The sequence below is a fragment of the Jaculus jaculus genome, chromosome 19, assembly GCF_020740685.1.
Source record: "Jaculus jaculus isolate mJacJac1 chromosome 19, mJacJac1.mat.Y.cur, whole genome shotgun sequence".
Taxonomy (NCBI): Eukaryota; Metazoa; Chordata; class Mammalia; order Rodentia; family Dipodidae; genus Jaculus; species Jaculus jaculus.
The window spans coordinates 57217386-57240379 of record NC_059120.1 but is presented as its reverse complement, the minus strand read 5'-3'; the positions used below and the strand labels follow the sequence as shown (position 1 = coordinate 57240379).

The following is a 22994-nucleotide window of genomic DNA, read 5'->3' as shown; positions in this document are numbered from 1 at the left end:
AGCCTTTTAAGTGCTGGGATTAGAGTGTGCATCACACCTGGCCAGAGCTTCCTTCCTGCTCCCAATGCATCCCCACGCACAGAAGCTCACAGTGCCAGGTAACTCCATGACAACTGCTTGGTTAGGGGTGGCCATCCTCTTGCCCTTAAATGGCACAAGCAACCAGTGACACGGTCCAGGAGGGTGAGTCTGTTCCTCTCAGAGGAGACAGCGCTTCCTCAAGGCCTCATCAAAGCAGGGCAGCTTGTGTTTCACTCCGCATTTCCCCTGAGAATTTTAACACAACTAGACCTTCAACAAGGGGAGATTATATATAGATATATATATATATATATGTACATGGCATAGTAAGGATGTAACAAATACAGAGAAAGTTCTGGTTGAATTTGAGAGAACAATTTGTTATAATGAACCTGAAATACAAGATTCCACTGAAACTGGAACAGCTGACAAAATAGTTGAACTTAAACTTTCAAGGGATAGAGGTCAAAGAAACCATGTGGATTACACCAAGACTGGCTTTGGGCAAACACCAAGATAACTGCATTCCAGCATCGGTAACCTCTGGCCCCTCCCAGAGGCCCTGTCTGCCACCATTTCTCCACCACACCCCTTCTTCCACATCTGCCTTTACCACGCAGGTATGAGCCACCCAGACCCCTCGGACACAAAGAAAGCTTACTGCTGGGTCCCATTATGTGGTGTGGATGGTACCAACGTCCATTAAATCTAAGTGGCCACCATGTGTAACTCGTCCTGTGGCCCTGTAGCAATATCAACACTCCCAATTCACTACCTACACTATCACAGCAGAATACAGCTTGGAGATCCAAATTTGAACATTTCCAGAGCTATTAAAGAGGACACACAACAGAATTCTACCCCAGAAACCAGCATTAGGAAGCAACACTGGCTCTTTCTGGGACTTTTTTTTGTGGAGGAACAGAGATAAAAAGAGGAAATATTAGAATGTCAGAGCATGGCAGGTGTTGGAAGTGTTCAACCTATAAGGCCAGTATATTCCTATTCAAAAAGAAGTCTGGGTGCCGGGGGGGGGGGGGGGGGGGGGGGGGAAGGAACGACCAACAAACTCAATCAAATCAAAGAAAAGGGTTTCATACAACACAGTATCACAAAGTAAAAGAACAGACTAAATGCACAAACTGGTGGCAAGTTGAGTCCACAGCCTATTGTGACAGGTCCTCCAGCCTCAGTCAGGGTTCTTCTCATCTGTTATGTCGAGGTTGTTTTGGATGTGGTGACTTTAACAAGAGTCTCTCACAGGAGGGCTGGCATACATGCTTCAATCGTTGGCTTCAGGATCTGTCTGCGCCATGTAGGCGTCCAACTCGGCATCCAGGTGTCCTTTAGTTTTTGACATGTACGCATCCAACTGGTTGTCCAGCTGCTCCTTGGTCAACACAGGGCGAGTGAGGGCTCCTCTCCCTCGGCCACGGCCACGGCCTCTGCCTCCAAAGCCCCCTCTTCCCCGACCTATCATACCCCGACCTGGTCCAAAGGGAGAAAAAAAAACAAAAACAACAGTTACAAGTAGGTTTCATGGGTCTTGCAGTTAAGTGCCCCCCTAGAGTAGTGGGGCCTAGCTGAGAAAAGCAAAGGGGAGGGCAGAGGAGAAATCTGGAAGAACAAGAAACACGTGGGTGGAAAGCAACACGCGGCCAGCACACAGAATGAATCCCTTAGTGCACGCTGATCTCTAACGCCACTACACGAAGAAACCAGCTGGCCCGCCCATGCTCTTGTTTGAGACAGGGCCAGGGTCTTCTGTAAGTAGTCCACGCTGCCCTTCACTTGCACTCCTGGGCCGGGGATGTAGCTCCGTTGGCAGAGTGCTCACCTAGCATGAAGCCCTGGGTTTGATCCCTACCACTGCATAAAACTGGGTGTGGGTATTCATGCCTATAACTGAAGCACTTGGGTGGTGGAGCCAGGAGGATCAGAAGTGCAAGAACTAACCTCAAAAAATAAGTAGGTAAGAGCCAGGCATGGTGGCACACGCCTTTAATCCCAGCACTTGGAAGGCAGAGATAGGATTGATCAATATGAATTCAAAGCGAGTCAGCCTGAGACTACATAGTGAATTCCAGGTCAGCCTGGGTTAGAATGAGATCCTACTCCAAAAAAACAAAACTAAAACTAAACAAAGGGCTGGAGAGACGACTTAGCAGTTAAGGCACTTGCCTGTAAAGCCTAAGGACCCAGGTTTGATTCCCCAGTATCCACATAAATCAAATGCACAAGGTGGTTCATGCGACTGCAGTTCATTTGCAGTGGCTGGAGGCCCTGGCACACCCATTCTCTCATTCTCTACCTGCCTCTCTCTCAAATAAATAAATAAATAAATAAATATTTTTCCCCTTTAAGATAGATTCTCACTCTAATCTTGGCTGAGCTGGAATTCACTATGTAGTCTCAGGTTGGCCTTGAACTCTCAGTGATCTCCTACCTCTGCCTCCCAAGTGCTGGGATTGAAGATGTCTGCCACCACGACCATCTTAAATAAATATTAAAAACAAATAGTGGCAGAGAAAAAAAAAAAACAAACCTCAACTATGAAGTGTCCTTTTCTGAGGTAACTTCAAGGCTGGGTGTTGGTCATGAAGACCTGCCACATACATTAAAAAGAACCAAAGGAAATGTTCACAGAGCCTCGAAGAATAAGTTTCCCATGCCATGAACAGGTGGTGTTGAGTGTCTACGTAAGCCAGAACATTCCCAAGATCCGGTGTTAACATCCCTGCCATTAGACTCTTTTCTAATTTGGTCTACTAAGTCACAAGACAAACATCAAGGCACCAAAGGTAAGATGACCAACAAGAGTCAGTTGGTTAACTGACAATAATATATCAGATGACCAGAAAAAAAGGTCACTGGCTCCTCAGGAACAAATGCATTTCCTTGGTTTCAGAACCAATGCTTGGCTCCGAGCCTCAGCCTCTCCCCACGCACAGTGCTGTTTCTCAAAGCTACACCCACACTGCCATCACCCTCTTCATCACCTCACTTCTCTCTCTCTCTGTTTTTTGGTTTTTCGAGCTAGGGTTTCACTCTAGCTCAGGCTGACCTGGAATTCACTATGTAATCTCAGGGTACCCTCAAACTCACAGTGATCCTCCTACCTCTGCCTCCCAAGTGCTGATATTAAAGGCATGCACCACTATGTCTGGCTTCTTCTCTGTTTTTTAACTTTATAGGACTATGTGTGTGGGGTTTGTGGTATTCACCAAGGTCTCTTACTGCTGCAAGCCAACTTTAGACACGTGAGCCACTTTGCATCCCACTTACCCAGATGCTGGGGAATTGAACCATGGCCAGCAGGCAAGCACCTTTAACCACCCAATCATCTCCTCAGTTTCCCTCCTTCTAAAATTTATTTTTATTTTTTGAGGCAGAGTCTCATTCTAGCCCAGGCTGGACTTAGATACAGCCATCTTCCAACTCAGCCTCCTGAGTGCTGAGAGTTAGGCATGAGCCACCATTCCCAGCTTCTATTTGCTTTTCTGTCGGTGATGCTTAAGATTGAGCCCAGGGCCTCACACATGCTAGTCAAGTGCTCTTCCCACTGAGCTAAGTCCAAGTCCTTTGTCTCTTATCTGACTTTAACTGGTTTCTGAGCTATGGGATGTCTGTGTGGTGGTGGCGGTGGGGAAGGGGGGCAAAGAGAGAAAAAAGAAAAAATTCCAAACTGACCATTCTGTCATCTAACAGTACAATTAAAAAAATTTTTTTGAAGCAGGATCTCACCCTAGCCCAGGCTCACCTGGAACTCACTGTGTGCCCAGGTTGGCCCTGAAGTCAAGGCCACACTTCTACCTCTGCCTCCCTAGTGCGAGACTAAAGGCATGCACTACCATGCCCAGTCATAGTTAAAATTTTTCAGAAGACTGAATAAAATGTGGCTATGGAATTTTTGAGAACAGACTAGATCTCAAAAAGAAATTTAACAGACTTTTGCACAATCTCCACGTGAATTTAGAATAGTAAGCCAGTTTCAAAAACACAAGCAAGACAAACAAACAAGCCTGCCTACAACTTGAAGCTGTGCAGAAAGTGGCTCTGAATTTTCAAGGGAGGAAAATAGGGGGAGCTACTCTCTGAAGTTGGTAGCTGACTAACCTCTACCACCGATTCCTCCACGACCCATAGCTCCACGCCCTAGGCCCCCTCTCCCAGGACCTCCACGACCTCGAACACCACCTCTTCTTAAGCCCATTCGGGGAGCTACGGCTCGTCCACCTCGGAGCAGGTTTTGACCTTGGAGAGGAGGCATACAATGTATATGCAGGTAAATCCAAGAGAGACAAAGCAGATTCTAACCAAAGGCAGGCAGTGAGGGTTAAACGAGAGTAGTTCAGTTAACTTGTAGTCAGGTAGGGCAGGCTGCACACTGAGTGAACAGTTCTCATCGCAGAACCACCTCTGCAAGAAGCTGGGCCTTAAACATCATGTACATGCATTCAGTAAGTAGCTACTCAACAATCAGATATCCAGCATTAGAGCAGATTTTAAAAATAAAAACTATGATCTGTGCTTTCAATACATCCCAAGAGCTACACAACAGTGCTCAAAATGTATAAAACAGACCCATAGGTTTAAGTGCTATGGGTCAACTTGTCCTGTCTCTTCCACGTTAATATAGTTCTCATGTAGCACCAGGGAAGAGTTAGCTGGTCGTGATACAGGCCGAAAGACCCAGGAATTTTTTTTTTCTTGGTGTTGAGGATTCAACCCCAGGGCCTCACATACACTAACCATACTTTTCTTAAGACTCATTTCTAGAAGTTGGATGTGCTTTGATTCAAGCAGCAGCAGGGTCAAATGGAATGGAGATGACATGAATTACCTGTCGATATGCAGGTCATAGCCTTCACCATTGCACATTATCAGAAAAGGAATGATATCGATAAAGACATGCAGCAGTACTAAAAATGTGATTTCAAAAGTATTAATTATAGTAATACAAATTCAGGATTAACGGTGCTAAACAAATGTGTCCATAGCAGCCCAGGAGAAAGGGGGGAAGAGGATGGGCCCAAAACTGATAAGCACTGACCTCGGAGGGACATTCCACCCCTCAGGAGGGCTCTGGTGGCTCTTCCTCCACGTAGTGCCCCTCTGGGTAAGCCTCTTTGGACTATGGGCAGGCCTCCTCGTCCTCCAAGCGCTCCCCTGGCCAGGGCACCTATGGGTCGGCCTAAACGTGCCTGGATGTTACTCTTACCCAGGCGCTGCTTTAAGCTCTTCTGGAAGAAAAGGTGTTGAGGATTGAGATCAAAAAAGAAATTCAACGGGATCTGGAGATTCAAAGTGCAGAAACAAAACAAAACAAAAAGAAGCAAGTGAGAGGTCTGATGTGAAGGGAAAAGAGACCTGTTGTGGGTATCATAAAGATCCTAAGCCAGAAGACTTTCCTCAGAACTTGATATAAAAAGCAGAAGTTTTAATATGGGCCACAAAATTGGCATTACTACAAATAATCACACTAATTTGGCCACCCAAGCCATACACCAACAGTTGAAAATTAAGAACACTTTGCTACTTTGAACCACAAAGATGTGACTTAATTCATACCTGCCCAAGGACTACCACTGTCTTCAAAGGCTTACTCAAGACACCACAGAAATTCATCAAATTCTGGGCAAAACTTAAATTACAAGGTCATTAGAATTCTTGTGACTTAAAAACAAGACTGATTTCTCAGAGAGGCCACTGTGCTCCAGTTCTCCTGAGTATTTATATCCAGATGGCCCATTATTTTTTACCTTAAGATGCAAATACACAAAATGTCACTTTCTTTCCTAAAATTTTTTTTCTCATTTCTTTTCCATGTCTCCCCTCACAAACATCTTTCCTAAGCCAGTATAATGATCTTTACTCAAAATATGCACACAACTTAACTATATCTCCATGGAGAACCAGCAAAGCTATGTCACAAGACAGGTGAGCTGTGACCACCAAGGGCCACACTGAGAACAACAACATACACTAAAGGCAACAGCCAAGACCCCAGTAATTCCGGTTTCCATAGTGCCACTCAGTGAGGCCAACACATTTTGTCCTTGTCTACAGGTGACTTCCACTGACACACACACACATTTGTGTAAAAGTGGCACACACAACTGGAAGTTTGTGTGCAGTGGCTGGAGGTCCTGGTGTGCCCATTCTATCTGCCTTTCTCTCTGTCTAAATAAACATAGTAAGAATTTTTGAGTATACCTACTTTCCTCCAGTCATTTAAAAGATGCCGAAGACATTGCTATTTTTTTTTCTAAATATTTCAAGCAAAGTGTGGTGGCACATACCTTTAATTCCAGCACTTGGGAGGCAGAGATAGGAGGATTGCTATGAGTTCAAGGCCACCTTGAGACTATATAGTGAATCCCAGGTCAGCCTGGGTAGAGTGAAACCCTACCTTGAAAAACTTAAAAAATAAATAAATAAAGCAGACACACAAAAAATGGGCGCACCAGGGCCTCTAGCCACCGCAAACAAACTCCAGACACCACTTTGTGTGTCTGACTTTACATGGGTACTGGGTAACTGGACCCAGTTTGCTAGGCTTTGCAGGCAAGCAGCTTAACCATGGAGCCAGTCTTTAGCCCTTACTATTGGCTGTCTAGTATAAAATGACAAATGTCCTCTAACCGGTGGGGAAAGCTCTGCGCATTGAACATGCAGTCCCATCAGAGCAGTCAACCACAAGGGTCAGGCCTGTCAGTCTCTGTTCCCCAATTAGCACACAATTTTGGTGATGTTGGGGTTCAAACTCACATCCACATGCATGCTGTGAAGAAAGTGGCTCTGAATTTTCAAGGGAGGAAAATAAGGGGGAGCTCTCTCTGAAGTTGGTAGCTGACTAACCTCTACCACTGATTCCTCATACCCACAGCTCCACGCCCTAGGCCCCTCTCCCAGGACCTCCACGACCTCGAGCACCACCTCTTAAGCCCCTTCGGGGAGCTACGGCTTGTCCCCCTTGAGCGTACCACTCAGGCGCACTCGCAGAGCCCAGCACACAGCTGCAAGCTCAGGACTGCACGTTAGGCACCACAAACACTCCCTCTCTGCACTCTATGCTTTAGGAAGAACTGTACAGTATCAAGAAAGTCTTCCATTCTCCATCTTTAGCTGCCACCAATCCTGCCTTTTAACACTGACAGGACACTTAATGTCAACAATACACGGGCTGTGTAGCTCAGATTGGCCTTGAGCTCATGCAGTTCCTGCCTCAACCTCCAGTTCTGGGGTTACAACTCTTCCAACATAAAAGCAATTAAAAAAAACAACCAACCAAACAACCAAACCAGAAACACCAAGCCCCATTAACTGTACTAACCACATGTAAAGTTTTATTTATTTTTTCCCTTGAGGTAGGGTCTTGATCTAGCCCAAGCTGGCCTCGAACTCAAGAGCGAGCCTCCTACCTCACCCTTCCAAGTGCTGGGATTACACTTTGTTGCTGTTTTTTTTTTTTTTTTTTGGAAGGCACATTTGTGTAAATATATGGGTGAGCCAAAAAAGAATGCTGCCAGACTACCACTTTTTCCACCTGGCTTTGATGTGGGCACTGGGGAACTGACCCAGGCCAGCAAGCTTTGTGAGCAAGTGTGTTTTAACGACTAAGTCATCTCCTTAGTCCTGAAAGTTCTTAGTAGTCACATGTGGCTACTGCTCATTCCCACCACCATAAACTAGTGAGTCCTTCCAGCATACCCTGTACTGCAAGGCCCCGTGTTGAAAGGTCCCCCTAACGTACTTTATCAAGGACTTATTATCGCTATCAATTTCTATTTACTTTTAGAAAATGTATTTATTTAAGAGAAAGGCGAGAGAGAGAGAGACAGAGAATGGGCAGGCCAGGGCCTCTAGTCACTGAAAATGAACACCAGACGCATGGCTTATGTGGGTATTGGGGACTCAAGCCTAGGTCCTTTCACTTCATAGGCAAGCGCCTTAACCACTAAGCCATCTCTCCAGCCTTCTATGTACTCTTGGTAGTAGTGCCTTTTGCTTTGAGTCAGGCAACAGATCTCAGCTCTCCATGGCTTAAAGACAGCTAAAGCAGAAAGCTCTGCTTACTTTTTGGTCAGTGAGTGGTTTGGAGCGGGGTGAGAGAACGTCACATTTAACTGCTGAGTTTATGCACAGCCATGCAGTGCTACCAGCTCAAGTCCTTACAGTTGCATGGCATCGCCCTCCAGACGCCCAGCCACAGCTTGGACATATCCTTCCACAGCCACTGTCCAGGTTTGCATATAAAGTCTAAGAATAATAAAGAGCAGGTTTTATTTCAGGCCTGAATAGGATTATCTCTTACTGAAAAGTTAAAAGAGGACTCACCCACACCTGGTTACTGAGTGCAGTGGCTCTACCACTGATCAAGCTACCACAGACACGGGGAGTGCCTTGTCACTGCACTCGTCTACAGGTCAGCACTGAAAACCTTGGACTGAAGCCATTCATACTCTCTGAGCTAGAAATAAAATTATCCTAGTTTGTAAATCATTTAACAAACAGTAACAGATGTTTGAATAAAATTTCTTTCATTTTTTTATTGCAATGGTAGGGATTGAAACTGGGGCCTTATCCTTACTAACTACTACTGAGCTATATTCCTAACCCAAATGTTTTTTGTAGGGCGAAAATAATCTAACGATAAAAGATCATAAAAAAGATTAATCCTCTGATAACACAAACAGGCCACCACCTCCTAAGAAAGAAAGATAATAAAAAATTACTTAATGATACCTGCCCAAGTTGAAATTCTCTGAAGGTGTGTTTCAGAGAAGTTTCAGCTTTTGCCCCGTGCCACGGTGTGACCAGCCATCGTGCTGGGACAGTCTGAAACAGAGCACCAGCTGCTTCAGGAGCACTGACACCCCCTCTCTCACCTGCTTCAGCTTTAATGCTGCCTGGACAGAGGGTCTATTCTCCATCTGCTGGGCCAGTCTCCTGTTTCTGGCACTGGCTAGCTGCTGCTGCTGCTGCATCGACGCGCGAATGTTCACTGGCATCGGCTGTTTGCTCTTCAGCATATTAGTGAAGCTTCAAGGTCGAACAAAATGGATGTTTAAATATAAGCTTTATTACAAAACATTTATTGGCATTTTCATGGCTTGCTAGACCAGGAGCTCCAGATCCCACGAACTTTTAAGTGGTACATTTAGATCAAGGCTGATGTGGGTTAAAGACTCCTCTGTTTCCACAAACTTGCAAGAATCAGAAACTGAGAAACGCAGCTAAGTGCAGCACAATTAAAAGTGATCTCAAGGGCTCAGGTAACAGCTCATAGAGAGGTGGAAGTATGAGAAACACGCAATAAGCAGATATGACAAGAGATGGAGAGATGTGGTTTCAAAGACAAACGCAGAAAGCCTAAGCCTTCATGATTCTCCAGTTCATTCTGAGGACAAGTAGAAAGGCCAAGAGCACCTTCCAAGTCCGTGGAAATACGACAGCACATAAATTCCGGGATGTACGACTCTTCAAATGTTACTGGGTAACACGGACATACAGGTCATGAGGGCAGCGCATCTTAAGATAGAGAAGCACACATGCTTTGCAAGAAAGCAGACATGCAAATCTCTTGGGAGTTCTAAGACCAATGTGGTAAAATAGTCAAGGCAACATTAAACAAAACAGAAACACAAACTGCTTTCATTCAAATGATCACTTTTTCTGACACAGAACTTCAGAGACAGCTAGGTTAAATCACGAAAGAGCCTGTGAGGACACACCTCTCTTGCTTCTGTTATGATGAAGGGGAATGGAAGAGAACAAGTGTCAGAGCATCAAAGCACGACAGACGTAAGGCAGAATGGAAAGGGCTGAAATGAAGCAAAGCAAGTGCCTCTTACAAGGCCCGGGGTGTTGCTCAGGGGCCTCTGGACATAGTCACGGCTTGCTGCCTGCCTCTTACAGGCCAGACACAACACTGCTGGCCTTGGACTGGGCAGCAAGCCTACTGCAGCCAGGGTATACCATGCCATCGTGCTGCACCAACCCTGTGTCAATGTTGAAAAAAAAATTGAAAAGAGAGGGTGTGAGGAGTCTTCCCACTAAGTAAATATTTCAGACAGCTTAACATAAAGACTACTGGTACGGGGTTTTTCAAACAACCGCCCAATGTGCTTTATGTACCACACAGATGCAACTAAGAACAGAGGTCTGTAGAGCCTTCTGTTGGTATTTAGCTTACAACCGGTTTTGTGCATTGGACCCCAGGGCCAACTTAAGTAACGTTTTCTTAGGAAGGAGCTGAACTTGCTGTTGGCTGCCTCACCGCTCATTTAGAGACATCTTGGTGGTGCTTTTTAGCACAACTTTCGGCGCTGACTGTGCAGCCATCTTCAAATCCCGAGAATCTACAAAGTACAATATGCATAATGAGAAAATTCGAATAACAGCCGCTTTCTCCATCTTTACAAGGGGCCATGCCCAAACCCACAACGAATGAAAATGGGTAGATCATTTCACACGTTTATACTTATGACAGTTGGTTCAATCTGTTAAAAAAACAAACTTCTAGGCCGGGCGTGGTGGTGCATGCCTTTAATCCCAGCACTTGGAAGGCAGAGGTAGGTGGATTGCCTTTGAGTTCAAGGCCACCCTAAGACTACATAGCGAGTTCCAGGTCAGCCTGGACTAGAATGAGACCCTACCTGGGGAAAAAAAAAAAAGAAAGCCCTTCTAGGCCACCGGACAGAAAATATCTGCCAAAGACTCTTAAATAGCAGAACTAGCTGTGGCTAAAGTTTAAGTCTGCTGGAGAGATGGCTTAGCGGATAAAGCAATTGCCTAGGAAGCCTAATGACCCAGGTTTGATTCCCCAGTACCCATGCAAGCCAGCTGCACATGGTGGTGCATGCATCTGGAGTTCGCTGGCAGTGGCTGCAGCTCCCATTCTCTCCATCTGCCACTTTCTCTGTCTCTCAAATAAATAAAATAGTTTTAAAAAAGGAACGAAAGAAAGCCTGGCGTGGTGGCGCACGCCTTTAATCCCTGCACTTGGGAGTCAGAGCTAGGATTGCCGTGAGTTCGTGGCCACCCTGAGACTACATAGTGAATTCCAGGACAGCCTGGGCTAGAGCGAGACCTTATGTCGAAAAACCAAAAATCAAAAAAACCCCGGCTAAGTATGTATTTGCTTAGCGGTGGATCGCTTATCTAAGCGATCCCAAGGTTCTGGGTTCAATTCCAGTGCCGCCACCAAGACTTCCCCCCCTCCCCACCAACGCTGCTCAGCCGCCAGTTTCCCGCCCTTCCCTCCAGGGCCGGCACGTGGGATGAAGAAGGCTTGGGCAGCGTAAGCAAAGGCCATGGGGTTCAAATTAAAAAAAAAAAAAGACCAAAATTCTACCCCCCCAAAACCACCCAGCATCAGGAGCAGCGACCGGCCGCTCCCGCCCCCGCCGCCCGGGCTCCGCCCCCTCGCGGCTCCACACCTCCCGGCCTCCCGCGCTCGCGGTCCCCGCAGAAACGCACCGGAGGAAACGGGCGCCGGAGCTCCTCCCGGGGTTGCCGCCACCAGCACGGCCGCGGCCGGCGGGGCGGGGCGGGGCGGGGCGGGGCGGGCGGCCGGAGCCGACGCTCGGGGTGCCGGCGGTGGGCTTAGCTGCCTGAGCGGTGAGGTTGCGCGGTGGGCGTGTGTGGGACGAGGGAGGCTTCGCGCTTGCGGGCTCCGTGCCCAGCCGGACGACCGCCTCGCTCGCCGGCCTGCCTTCTCTTGTCTTCTCGTCTTTGCCGCCGCCGCCGCCGCCAACTCCCGCCTGCTGCTGTCCAAAACAAAATGGCCGCCGCGCCCAGCCGTGCCGAGGGTGGCGGACTGAAGAAAATGGCGGCGACGCGCTTACGTCACGGGCAGATGCGCGCGCAAGCCGGGGGCGGGGTGGCGCGAGCCGGGAACGCGCGCGCCGGCCTGCGCAGGCGTCGGGGGCCCGGCGGAAGGAGGGGGGCGGGACTTAGCGATGGAGAACCGCGAGGGCTCCGCCCACCGAGGGAGGGGGGCGGGGGTGTCGGCGGCATGGTTACGCTCTGTGGTGGCATTGGAAGCCCGGTTTGTGCTTGCTTGTCGTCCGCGTCCCCGGGCTAAGGAGGACGGTCTGAAAGAGTAAATAAATAAAGCCACCCGGGCGTGGTGGCGCACGCCTGTAATCCCGGCGCAGAGGGTTAGAGCGAGACCCTACCTCGGAAAACCCAAGTAAATAATAAAAGTAAACAAAATAAGTAAATAAAGGCTAAACAGGGAGGGATGGCTTAGCGGTTCAGGCGTTTGTTTGTTTGCCTGCAAAGCCAAAGGACCCAGGTTCGATTCCCCAGGACCCGCATGAGCTGCACAAGGGGGCGCACTCGTCTGGCGGTCCTTTGCAGCGGCTGGAGACCCTGGCGTGCCCATTCTCTCCCTCTTTCTGCACGCCTTTAATTCCAGCACTTGGGAGACAGAGGTAGGAGGATTGACCCTAGAGTGGGACCAAAAACAAACAATAAACTTGAGGGCCTGGTGGTTAAGGCGAGGGCCTGCAAAGCCTAAGAACCCAGGTTTGGTTCCCTAGTACCCACATAAAGACAGGTGCGTAACGTGGTACATGCATCTGGAGTTGATTTGCAGTGGCCGTATTCTTTCTCTTTCTATCTCTCTCATAAATAAATAATAAAAAGCTTCAAGTGGCTTCTATCTTTTCTGGACTACAGACCCTGGGCCATTTGCTCTGGCCCATGTTTTCTCCTTATATAGGTGGGTGGCATGAAAACCCCAGCTGTGGTTCCAGGAGGCTACTGTAGGAACATAACATCTGGTGGCTCCTGACTACAAAAAAAAAAAGTCACTAAATTCACGACTATCCTCAAGCCTGTTGAGCCAGTTGGGATAATGTGGCAAAAGGAAAAAGTATGTAGTGCTATCCCCAAAGTAGTTTGGTTTGGCTGGGCTACTTTCTGGCAGAGTAAAACCCCATCCTAATCCGGGTGTGGTCGCCCAAGCCTTTAATCCTGGCACTGAGGTAGAGGTAGGAGGATTGCCGTGAGTTCAAGGTCAGCCTGAGACTCCAGAGTGAATTCCAGTTCAGCCTGGGCTAGAGTGAGACCTTACCTTGAAAACAAACAGCATAAAAAAAAAATCTGACCCCTCCCAAGAAAGGTGGGAAACTGGGTTCCATAAATCATCTGAGTAAAAGCTTAACATGGGCCAGGCGTGGTGGCGCACGCCTTCAATCCCAGCACTTGGGAGGCAAAGGTAAAAGGATCCCTGTGAGTTCGAGGCCACCCTGAGACTACATAGTGAATTCCAGGTCAGCCTGGGCTAGAGTGAAACCCTACCTCAAAAAGAAAGTGAACATATAAATCTTTGTTGTGACCACGATCAGTGGTATAGCAACAGTGTTAGCACTGCCAGAGTTATGTAGGATGCTGGCTTTGGGCTGTCAAGTGGTAAGTGATGGGCACTTGGTGGCCTAGCGGAAGGGCTGCCTGCTTCTCATTCTTCTTAAAGCTGCCTGGTGATGTGTGACAGCATTGTGTCTTGCTCATAAACACTTGAAATGATGGGAAAAGCCAAGACCATGGAAACAAAGGAGAAAGGTTCTGCTGGAGAGATGGCTGGGGATAAAGTGTATTTATTCTGTTAGCTCTGAATCTCACTGTGTAAGGGTATTTCGGCATCTTTTTTTTTAAATTTTAGTTTTTGTAATTAACAACTTCCATGATTGTAAAAATATCCCGTGGTAATTCCCTCCCCCCCCCTCGCATCTTTTTTTAACCTTTTTCTTATTGACAACTTCCATAATTATAGACAATAAACTATGATAATTCCTTCCCCCACTTTCCTTTTCACAAATCCGCCCACCATCATATCCCCTCCGCATCTCAATTAGCCTCTCTTTTCATTTTTATGTCACTCTCTTTTCCTCCTATTATGAAAGTCTTGTATAAGTAGTGCCAGGCACTGCGCCGTCGTGGGTATCCAGGCCACTTTGTGTCTGGAGGACTGCATTGTGAGCAGCCCTACCCTTCCATTCCTTGCGCTCTTTGTGCCACCTCTTCTACAATGGGCTCTGAGCCTTCGGGGGTGTGATAGAGATCTTTCAGTCCTGAATACTCACTGTCACTTCTCAGCACGACAGTGCCTTTTGAGTCATCCCGGAGGTCACTGCCATCTGAAAACAGAAACTTCTGTATCCAAAAGTGAGAGTAGCATTAATATGCGAGTGTGAACATTAAGAGAAGTGCTTACTGGGCAGTTTGGTGAGCATAGTATATACATTTAGCCAGACAACAGCAGACGTTACACCCCTAGGGTTCATGATCTTCGCCACTGTAGGCTTTTGGTTTTCAGTACCAAGCATGTATTCCCTCCAGTGGAATGGGCCTCGGGTACAATAAGTAAGTGGTTGTTTTCCCTCATAATATAAATGCCACTCTTGCACCCATTGGCTCATTTGACCTGGCTGGCCAAACTTAAGGCTTGCAGTGTCCACTGTTGTTTATCTCCATATTCCAGCAGCTTTGAAGATGCTTGAGCAAACCTCTGCATGAGGGACGCATACTGGCCTCGAGTGAGAATGTTGCTCAGGAAGATGACAAGCAGTTCTGAATATATATGTATTGAGGCAAGCCCAACAGACTGGCCCCCCCCCTTTTTATTTTTTTTCCAAATTTTTTGTTTTGTTTTGTTTTTTGAGGTAGGGTCTCACTGTAGCCCAGGCTGACCTGGAATTCACTATGGAGTCTCAGAGTGGTCTCGAACTCACAGCAATCCTCCTACCTCTGCTTCCCGAGTGCTGGGACTAAAGATGTGTGCCACCACGCCCGGCTTTTTTTTTTCTCCAAATTTTTATTAGCAACTTCCATGATTATAAAAAATACTCCATGGTAATACCTTCCCTCCCCTTCAGTTTCCCCTTTGAAACTCCATTCTCCATCATATCCCCTCCCCTGGACCTTTTTTTTTAATGAGAGAGAATTGGCTCGCCAGGGCCTACAGCCACTGTAATCGAACTCCAGACGTGTGCACCGTTTTGTGCGCATGTGCAACCTTGTGCACGCATCACCTTGTGCACTTGTGGGGTCTGGGGAATTGAACCTGGATTCTTAGGGTTTGGAGGCAAGCACCTTAACCGCTAAGCCATCTCTCTAGCCTTGATTTAATATATTTTTATAGCTAAGCAGGGCTGGAGCCTGCAGCATGACGTTGATAGTATCCCATGGTGATCTTGAAAGTTGAACTCTGTGAATTTTGATGTAGACCTATGAAGAGAAGTTTTGTCCCCTCCACCCTTTTCTTTTTTTTCCTCTATTCTTGTTCTTTGAGACAGTTTTCATTATATAACACAGTCTGGCCTCTAACTTGAGATCCTTCTGCTTCAAACTCCAGAATAGTGGATGTTAGGTTCAGGTTTCACAGTGGAGGACCATGATGGACAGCTTCTTGTGCCCAGGGTCTTATTTAGCATCAGGATAGAATGGTATGATCTGAAAAGGCTCTTGGGTACAAAGCCTGCAGGCCCAGGTTCAGTTCCTCAGTACTCGCAGAGGAAGCAGAGGTAGGAGGATCACCATGAGTTTGTGGCCACCCTGAGAATTCAGAGCGAATTCCAGGTCAGCCTGGATCAGAGTGAGACCTTATCATGAAAAATAAACAAACAAAAAAATCTTTTACTTTTAAGAGAGAGTGTGTTTGTGTGTGTGTATGGACGTGCCAAGCCTCTTGCTGCTACAAATGAAGTTCAGATACATGCACCGCTTTGTGCATCTGGCTTTACATGAGCAATGGTGAGTTGAGCCTGGCTGAACCCATAGGTTTTGTAAACAAGCACCTTTAACTGCTGAGATATCTCCCAAGCCCTTCCACCTTATTCTTTGAGATAAGGTCTCTCACTAAACCAGAGCTTACCAATGAGGCTCGACTGGCTCACCAGCAAGCCCCAAGGATTCCTCTTTCTCCCTTCCCAGGGCTGGTATTACAGGTGTGTCCTGCTGCGCTTGGCTTTTATGTGAGTGTTAGAGATACAAGCTTGGGTCTCCTATTTGAAGGTAAGCATTTACCCACTGAATCACGTCCCCGGCCCCTATTTTTTTTTTCTGGGGGGGGTGGGGAGGCAAGATCTCACTGTGTAGCCCAGGCTAATTTGGAGTTTATAATCCTCTTGGGTTTATTCCTTTTTTTGTTTCAAGGTAGGGTCTCTCTCTGGTCCAGCCTGATCTGGAATGCACTATGTAGTCTCAGGGTGGCCTCGAACTCATGGAGATCATCCCATCTCTGCCTCCCCAGTGCTTGGATTAAAGGCGTGCGCCACCACGCCCGGCAGGTTTATTCTTTTTTAAGTGCTGGAACTGCAGGTGTGGGCCACCACCCACGGCTGGGATTGTTTTTTTTTTTTTTTTTCCTCGTTCTATCTTTGTGAAGCTGGTGTCTCTTCCAGCTGAAACTTCGGAGCCTGGCGTTGCTGGACCTTGACTGTCCCCAAAAGAAGATGACATCAACCCTCCTACATAAATTCTCCCCAAAATAGGGAGAATTAGAAGAGAGCAACCCGCCCACTGCACCCGCTTCCAGACCCAGAAGAGACGGGCATTGACGGCTGGCGAGACAGAAGCCTTTAATGACATGAGTTTACAGACCTAAACTGCCACTCTAGCCCTTGACGAATGCTGGGGCTGGTCAAGGACCGGCGGGTTGGAATGCACGGGGGGGGGGGGGGGGGGAGGGGGAGGAGGGGGGCCCGGGTGGAGGGGAGGGACACCGCCCGCTGCGGCTGAGCGCTCAGCTGTTCTCCCAGAAGAAGTTGTTACAAGCCACGGTGAGAGCAGCCACCAGCACGACGTACTCCTGGAAGTCCACCTCCCCGTCTCCATTTTCGTCCAGCTCCTTCATCACCTTGTCCACAGCGTCCGCGTCCTTCTGGACCTGGGCAGGGAGAGGCAGAGAGAGGCGCACGCCACTAAGTTAGGGCTTGGTGAGAGTGGGGGGGGTCGAGGCGGAGAGCAAGAGGGGTGGGCTCCTGTTGTCCTACAGAACCAGTTTGTAAGCCTGGCAGAGTTAATATTAACCTCGGTTATCGGATGCTGATTGTCTTGTGACGAAAACCACACTAGGATATTTTTTTTTGTCCTTCAAGGTAGGGTCTCACTCTAGTCCAGGCTGACCCAGGGAATCAAAGCCGGGTTCTTAGGATTTGCAAGCAAGTGCCTTAACCACTGAGCCGTCTCTTCAGCCCCCAGGCTGACCTGAAATTCACTATGTAGTCTCAAGAACTCGCGGCAATCCTCCTGCCTCTGCCTCCCGAGTGCTGGGATTAAAAAGGCGTGCGCCACCACACCCGGCAACACTAGGAGTTTTATAGACATAGTTTCACTTACTATTATTATTAGAGACAGAATTTTACCAGGTAGCCCAGGCTAACCCTGCAACTCGGGATCCTGCTTCCGCCTTGTAGTAAAGCGCTGTGTGCACCACCAAGCCTGCCTGGCGCCTTTAATTCTTTCTTTTCTTTTGAAGTTGGGTCTCCCTCTAGCCCGACCTGGAATTGACTATGGAGTCTCAGGGTGGCCTCGAACTCACGGCGATCCTCCTCCCCCTGCCTCCCGAGTGCTGGGATTAAAGGCGTGCGCCACCACGCCCAGCTGGGCACATTCACTTAACCACCCACTGCCAATTTATTTCTTCTTTACTGGAAGTGGATCCCAATCTACTTGCATTAGAATTAAGAGGGTGCACGCCTTTAATCCCAGCACTCGGGAGGCAGAGGTAGGAGGATCGCCGTGAGTTCGAGGCCGCCCTGAGACTCCATAGTCAATTCCAGGTCAGCCTGGGCTAGAGTGAGACACTACTTCGAGAAACAAAACAAAACAAAAAAGTGTCCAAAGTCACACCGCTAAAAAGTAGCAGGGCCAGCGTTTAAGTAAAGCCCAGTGAAGCCCACGTGGGCCGGTTAGCATGTATCTCCTACTTCCCTGGCTCTCTAGTCAAACGAAGCAAGGGACATGTCATCCTTCCTCCCCCGCTTCTTTCTGTGCATGGAGCTGCCTCCTACACCATGTCAACTCACCCTATAAGCTTCCACTGGAAGCCCATGACGCACGTGGCACCTCTTCAGAGCAGCCATCTGACGTTAGTCAGATTACTAATCTCCACAATCCTCTTGGCCTCCTCGCTAGGGCCTTGGAGCGCCTGAGTCCTGGTTTTACTGTCTTTTTTTCCTTCTTTGGAGACAGGCTCTCAAACTAGCCCTGACTGTCTTGGGACTCTCACTACTAGCCCAGGCCGGTCGGCCTCAAATGCGTGTCCATATTCCAGCCTCCCCAGTACTGGGATTACAGGCAGGAGCTGCCATGCCATGCCCTTCACGGGTTACCTGTAAGCATCAGGGTGTTTTTTTTTTTTCTTTTTTCTTTTTTTTTTTAAAGGTAGGGTCTTACTCTAGCTCAGGCTGACCTGGAGTCTCAGGGTGGCCTCGAACTCACGGCGATCCTCCTACCTCTGCCTCCCAAGGGCTGGGATTAAGGGCGTGCGCCACTGCGCCCGCCTCATAGGCACCAGTTTTTGCCTTCTACGCTGCAGGGCACATTGGTGAATGTGTGCAGGGCGCAGCACGGAACTGGTGATCGGTCGAACTAGGGCGTTTGACTCTACCAGGGAGTTTGGGATGGGAAGCCACTTTGACTGAACTAGAGGAGAGGAAGGGCTATGGCAAGGAGGTGCCCCCCCCCGTGCCCCCCCCCCCACTCCACCCTGTGCTCACATCCAGGAAGCCGGACAGCTCGGTTTGCAGCAACTCCTTCAATTCCTTCTTGCTCAGCTTGTACTTGTCCCCCTCCTTGCCCGAGTGGGTGTGGAACACGTTGATGAGGGTCTCCATCGCAGCCTCCAGCTCAGAGCCCATGGCAGCAGCAGACCTGTCAGGCCCCAGTGGTGATGGACGTGAGCTAGAGACCGGCTCCAGGATAGCGGGGGTCCGGGTGAAGGGAGCCCTCAGACTTGGCCCTTGTTTCCCGGCTCAGTCACAGATGGGAGCCGCAGTTCGCCTTTGGCGGGGATTGATTCTGCCACGTAAAGACCCCAGCGCGCCGAACTAAGTCCAGTCTTGGGCGTCTCAGCTAATGGGAGGCACGGCTAGGTAGCTGGATGGCCCAGCTCCGGTCTGGGCCTGCTCCCGAGAGCCTGCAGTGGCTCCCCTGGCTGTTTGGGCAGAGACTGAAGAGGGTGGGGCAGCCAGGGGTAGTCACAGGACCAAGCTGGCTCCCAGCTCTATTTTTACCCTGGACTGTTTAGGCCGACCGCAGACAAGCTCTGGTATTGGGGGTGGTGGGCTGGGGTCTCTACCCACTTTGATTCTACTGTCCACTCTAGGAGGAAATTAGTCTGGTGCCCTTGGTGAGCCTCATGGGACTAGGCTGGCTGGGGAGGGGAGTGTCACTGACTCTGAGCTTTCTGTCAGCAGCATGGGGTCTTTCACTCCTTCTCCCTGTACTGGGATTAAAACCCAAGTGTCCTACAGTCTGAGCTGTATCTCTAGCCTTTTTGTTTGTTTGTTTGTTTATTTTTATTTATTTATTTGAGAGCGACAGAGAGAGAGAGAATGGGCGCACCTGGGCTTCCATCCACTGCAAACGAACTCCAGAGGCGTGCGACCCCTGGTGCATCTGGCTAACGTGGATCCTGGGGAATCAAGCCTCGAACCAGGGTCCTTAGGCTTCACAGGCAAGCGCTTAACTGCTAAGCCATCTCTCCAGCCCTGTTTTGTTTTGTTTTTTAACCTGAGGGTCTCACTCTGGCCCAGGATCTGGAATTCACTATATAGTCTCATGCCACCATACCTGGCAAAACTTCCTTTTTTTGGTGGTGGTGGTGGTGGGCTATTAAGGTAGGGGCTCGCTGTAGCTCAGGCTGATCTGGAATTCACTATGTAGTCCCATGGTGGCCTTGAACTCATGGCAGTCCTCCTACCCCAGCCTCCTAAATGCTGGGATTAAAGGTGTAAACTACCACACCCAGCTCATGCCCAGCTTTTAAATTTATTATTTATTATGATTATGAGGCAGGGTCTTGTTCTATACCCCAGGCTGGCCTGGAACTTACTATGTAGCTCAGACTGGCTTCTAGTTTACGAAACTCCTGTGTGTTGGGATTACAGGCATGATTGAGCCACCATGCCCAGCTCCTGTCTCTCAACATGTCACTTTGGCTTTTCGGGGGCATGCCTCCCATTGTTTGTTGTTTGCAGTTTGATTCTTCTCTGCAAAATTATCCCTTTCCATCACTCAGGCAGGTGGGAGGGAGGGCAGAAGGTCTGAGTTTTGTCTTGGGAGCCAGAGCTCCCAGGGAGGAGGAGGGGAAACCCAAAGCCCCTCTCCCTCAGACCGGCTCTGTTAATGGGACAGTGGGAGCAGTGGAGGACAGTGGGAACCGGAGGACAGGGCTGATTTGTGTTGGGGGCGGGGGAGATGTTTAAAGAGCAGAGTGCTTGAGTTCAAGGGGTTAGTAGAGAGAAGAATGGGGTGGTCTATTGAGAAGAGAATGCCAAGCCAGGGGGCCTCCGTCCTTTGGCCCTGGCATAGTCAGTCAGCTCCTCCACAGCCCCAGGGGCAGCTCAAGTGTCTGAGATCAGCTGTCCCATCCTTCCTCACCCCTGGGGGAGGGGAGCTGGACAATGGATCCTGATCAGATGACATCCCAGCTCTTCAATGGAGCTCTTGTGAATGTCACCTGAACTCCAGACATGAGAAGAGGTTGTCACAGAGACATGGGGGAGAGGGAACCCAAGCCGGGCTGATGGAAGGGATAAGGGGGTGTTCAGGGAGGGGATGCTTGGGGCTCAGTTACCAGTCCTATCTAGGAGGGGCACCTGGAGGTTACCTGGAACCCTCCAACAAGTGTGAAATTTTTTTTTTGCAGGGGAGGTTAGTGGGAAAACAAAGAGGAAAGAATCTGGTGGCCGGGCGTGGTGGCCCACGCCTTTAATCACAGCACTAGGGAGGCAGATCGCTGTGAGTTCAAGGCCAGCCTGAGACTACCTACTGAATTCCAGGTCAGCCTGGACTAGAGAGAGACTCAACCTCCCGAAACAAAACAAAACAAAACAAAACAAAACAAAACAAAACACAAAGAAAGAAAAGAATTTGGGGAGCAAGAAATGAGGGTCAGCTGGAAAAGTAGAGAACTGTGACAACAGAGAGGAGGAGGACACAGAGTTGCCAAGTCCTTTCTTCCACACCCTAGGGTCCCTCCTCAGGGGCCCCTACGCTTCCCTCAGACCTGGTTCTTGGCAGGGTTGGGTGGGAGTGGCAGACTCAGGCTGGAAGTGGGGGTGGGGTACGGGGGTAGGAATAACTGTTCATTCTTCTTCTTACCCCATGGGAAGCGCGGCTGTTTCTCCTCCATCGCAACAGACACACCTGTGAGACTAGAGGACCCGTTGGATGGGAAGCCCCGGGGGCCTGGAAGCTGCGTGGCAGGTTCCCCACAGCTCTCTTTGACCTTCATTTGCTTTTTCCCTCACTGCCGTCCAAACTCTAGTCTCCCCACATCCTCAACTGCCTTACCCTAACTCCTCCGAGACCCCTCCCTAGTATATGATAATGCCATCCATCCTGGAGGAGGGGGGTGTCTTGGGGTCCTTCCGAAGCCCCCTTTCTCCCCAAGCTGGCCAGGTCAGGGACCCAGTCTAGGTGGAGAAGGATGGATACTCACCGTTGGCCTGGGCCTGAGGTAGGAAGCAGGTCTGGACAGACTCAGGCTGGAAATGCGGAGCGGTGTGGGGAGACCTGTCTTTAGCCGGCCTTCCCCCACCGACCCCCCTCCCCTCTCACTGACTCCTCCCCTTCAGAGATAGCCACCCAGTGGGGCCAGGGGCCAGGAGCAGCCGGAGGACAGAGGCGCCCTCTATCTACTGGGCGGGAACAGGCAAGCCCTGTCGTGGTTGTCCCTGCAGCCAGTGTTTGGGAAGAAATGGGTCCTGCGAGGACACGTTCACCTGTGTCCCACCCCCCCCCCCCCCCCCAGCTCTGCTGTGAGTCCCTGAGGGTGGCTGCACCCCTCCCCCCAGCCCTGGAAGGGGAGGGGTCCGCTCAGGGCTTCTTAGCTTGGCACAGCACCATGGCTTCACTGAGTCCCTGTAACTGGGTCTAAGGGTCTCCCTCAGGGCCTTTTGTCTGTGGACTCAGGGTGGGTGTGGGCCTGGGGCTCTCCAGTGACCTTGGACCACAGGATCCCTTGCATTCTCTTTGGTTTCACAGATGGCGCCTCTCAGGGCTGAATTTTCTCAGTTAGCTTTTCTCCTACAGAAGAGATGCAGACTCCCGATTATCTGCGGGGTGAGGTGGGGACAGCATCTCCCAGGGAAGTGTTAATGGACCACTTGGCCTAGGACCACTGACCTGGGTGGACCATAAAACTGTCCAGGACCACAGCATGATAAGGAACGTTCTTACCAAGCAAGCTCTCCAAGATCCAGTCTCAAGAGCTATCAGGGCATGGGGATAGGCTAATTAGTAAGGAAAAGAAAAGGCCTGACCTTCCCCCATTCTCTTCACTCCCTCCCCCAACACTCACCCTCTGTATCTACTCTCTCTCATACTCAAACTCAACAGTGGCAGTTTCATACCGGAAAGCTACTATCCCTCGAATAACGAATAGTCTGGGGCTGGAGGGATGGCTTGGCCAAAGGACCCAGGTTCGATTCCCCAGGACCCACGTTAGCCAGATGCACGAGGGGGCACACGCGTCTGGAGTTCGTTTGCAGTGGCTGGAAGCCCTGGCGTGCCCTTTCTCTTCCTCCCTCTTTCTCTCTCAAATAAATAAATAAAAATGAGCAAAAAAATTTAAAAAATATTTTATTTGGACTGGGGAAATAGCTTAGCATTTAAGGCGTTTGTCTATGAAGCCTAAGACCCTGGTTTGATTCCCCAGGACCCACGTAAGCCAGATGAACAAGGGGGTACACATATCTGCAGTTTGTTTGCAGTGGCTGGAGGCCCTGGTG

General features: G+C 49.3%; 2 protein-coding genes across 8 annotated transcripts; both read right to left on the bottom strand.

The window, feature by feature from the left end:
* Positions 1-380: 380 nt before the first annotated feature.
* Positions 381-11820, bottom strand: LOC101615095 (chromatin target of PRMT1). Of its 7 annotated transcripts, none has more exons than XM_045138180.1 (6): positions 11506-11798; positions 10304-10385; positions 8913-9066; positions 5075-5315; positions 4138-4275; positions 381-1509 (listed from the first exon to the last, which is right to left on the bottom strand). In XM_045138180.1, the coding sequence occupies exons 2-6, from the start codon at positions 10366-10368 to the stop codon at positions 1304-1306; spliced, it is 804 nt and encodes a 267-aa protein (XP_044994115.1). In that variant the 5' UTR covers positions 10369-10385; positions 11506-11798; the 3' UTR covers positions 381-1303. The 7 variants fall into 7 exon arrangements, with proteins under 7 accessions (XP_044994115.1, XP_044994116.1, XP_044994117.1 ...); XM_045138181.1 differs by having other exon boundaries at positions 5075-5264; positions 11506-11584; XM_045138182.1 differs by having other exon boundaries at positions 5075-5261; positions 11506-11584.
* A 4776-nt stretch (positions 11821-16596) lies between these two features.
* S100a1 (S100 calcium binding protein A1) lies at positions 16597-21818 on the bottom strand. The gene is made up of 3 exons (XM_004667189.2): positions 21704-21818; positions 18756-18909; positions 16597-16921 (listed from the first exon to the last, which is right to left on the bottom strand). Exons 2-3 carry the CDS (start codon positions 18894-18896, stop codon positions 16778-16780), a joined length of 285 nt encoding a protein of 94 aa, XP_004667246.1. The 5' UTR covers positions 18897-18909; positions 21704-21818; the 3' UTR covers positions 16597-16777.
* Between the last annotated feature and the right edge of the window lie 1176 nt (positions 21819-22994).

Excerpts from the sequence above, each read along its gene's own strand:
- LOC101615095 (XM_045138180.1), bottom strand. The coding sequence starts at position 10,368 with ATGGCTGCACAGTCAGCGCCGAAAGTTGTGCTAAAAAGCACCACCAAG. Across the intron at positions 5,316-8,912 it reads CAGCATTAAAGCTGAAGCAG|ATCCCGTTGAATTTCTTTTT; the intron begins GTGAGAGAGGGG and ends TTGAATCTCCAG. Across the intron at positions 4,276-5,074 it reads GGGTGGAATGTCCCTCCGAG|GTCAAAACCTGCTCCGAGGT; the intron begins GTCAGTGCTTAT and ends CTCCTCTCCAAG.
- S100a1 (XM_004667189.2), bottom strand. The coding sequence starts at position 18,896 with ATGGGCTCTGAGCTGGAGGCTGCGATGGAGACCCTCATCAACGTGTTC. Across the intron at positions 16,922-18,755 it reads AGCTGTCCGGCTTCCTGGAT|GTCCAGAAGGACGCGGACGC; the intron begins GTGAGCACAGGG and ends CTCCCTGCCCAG.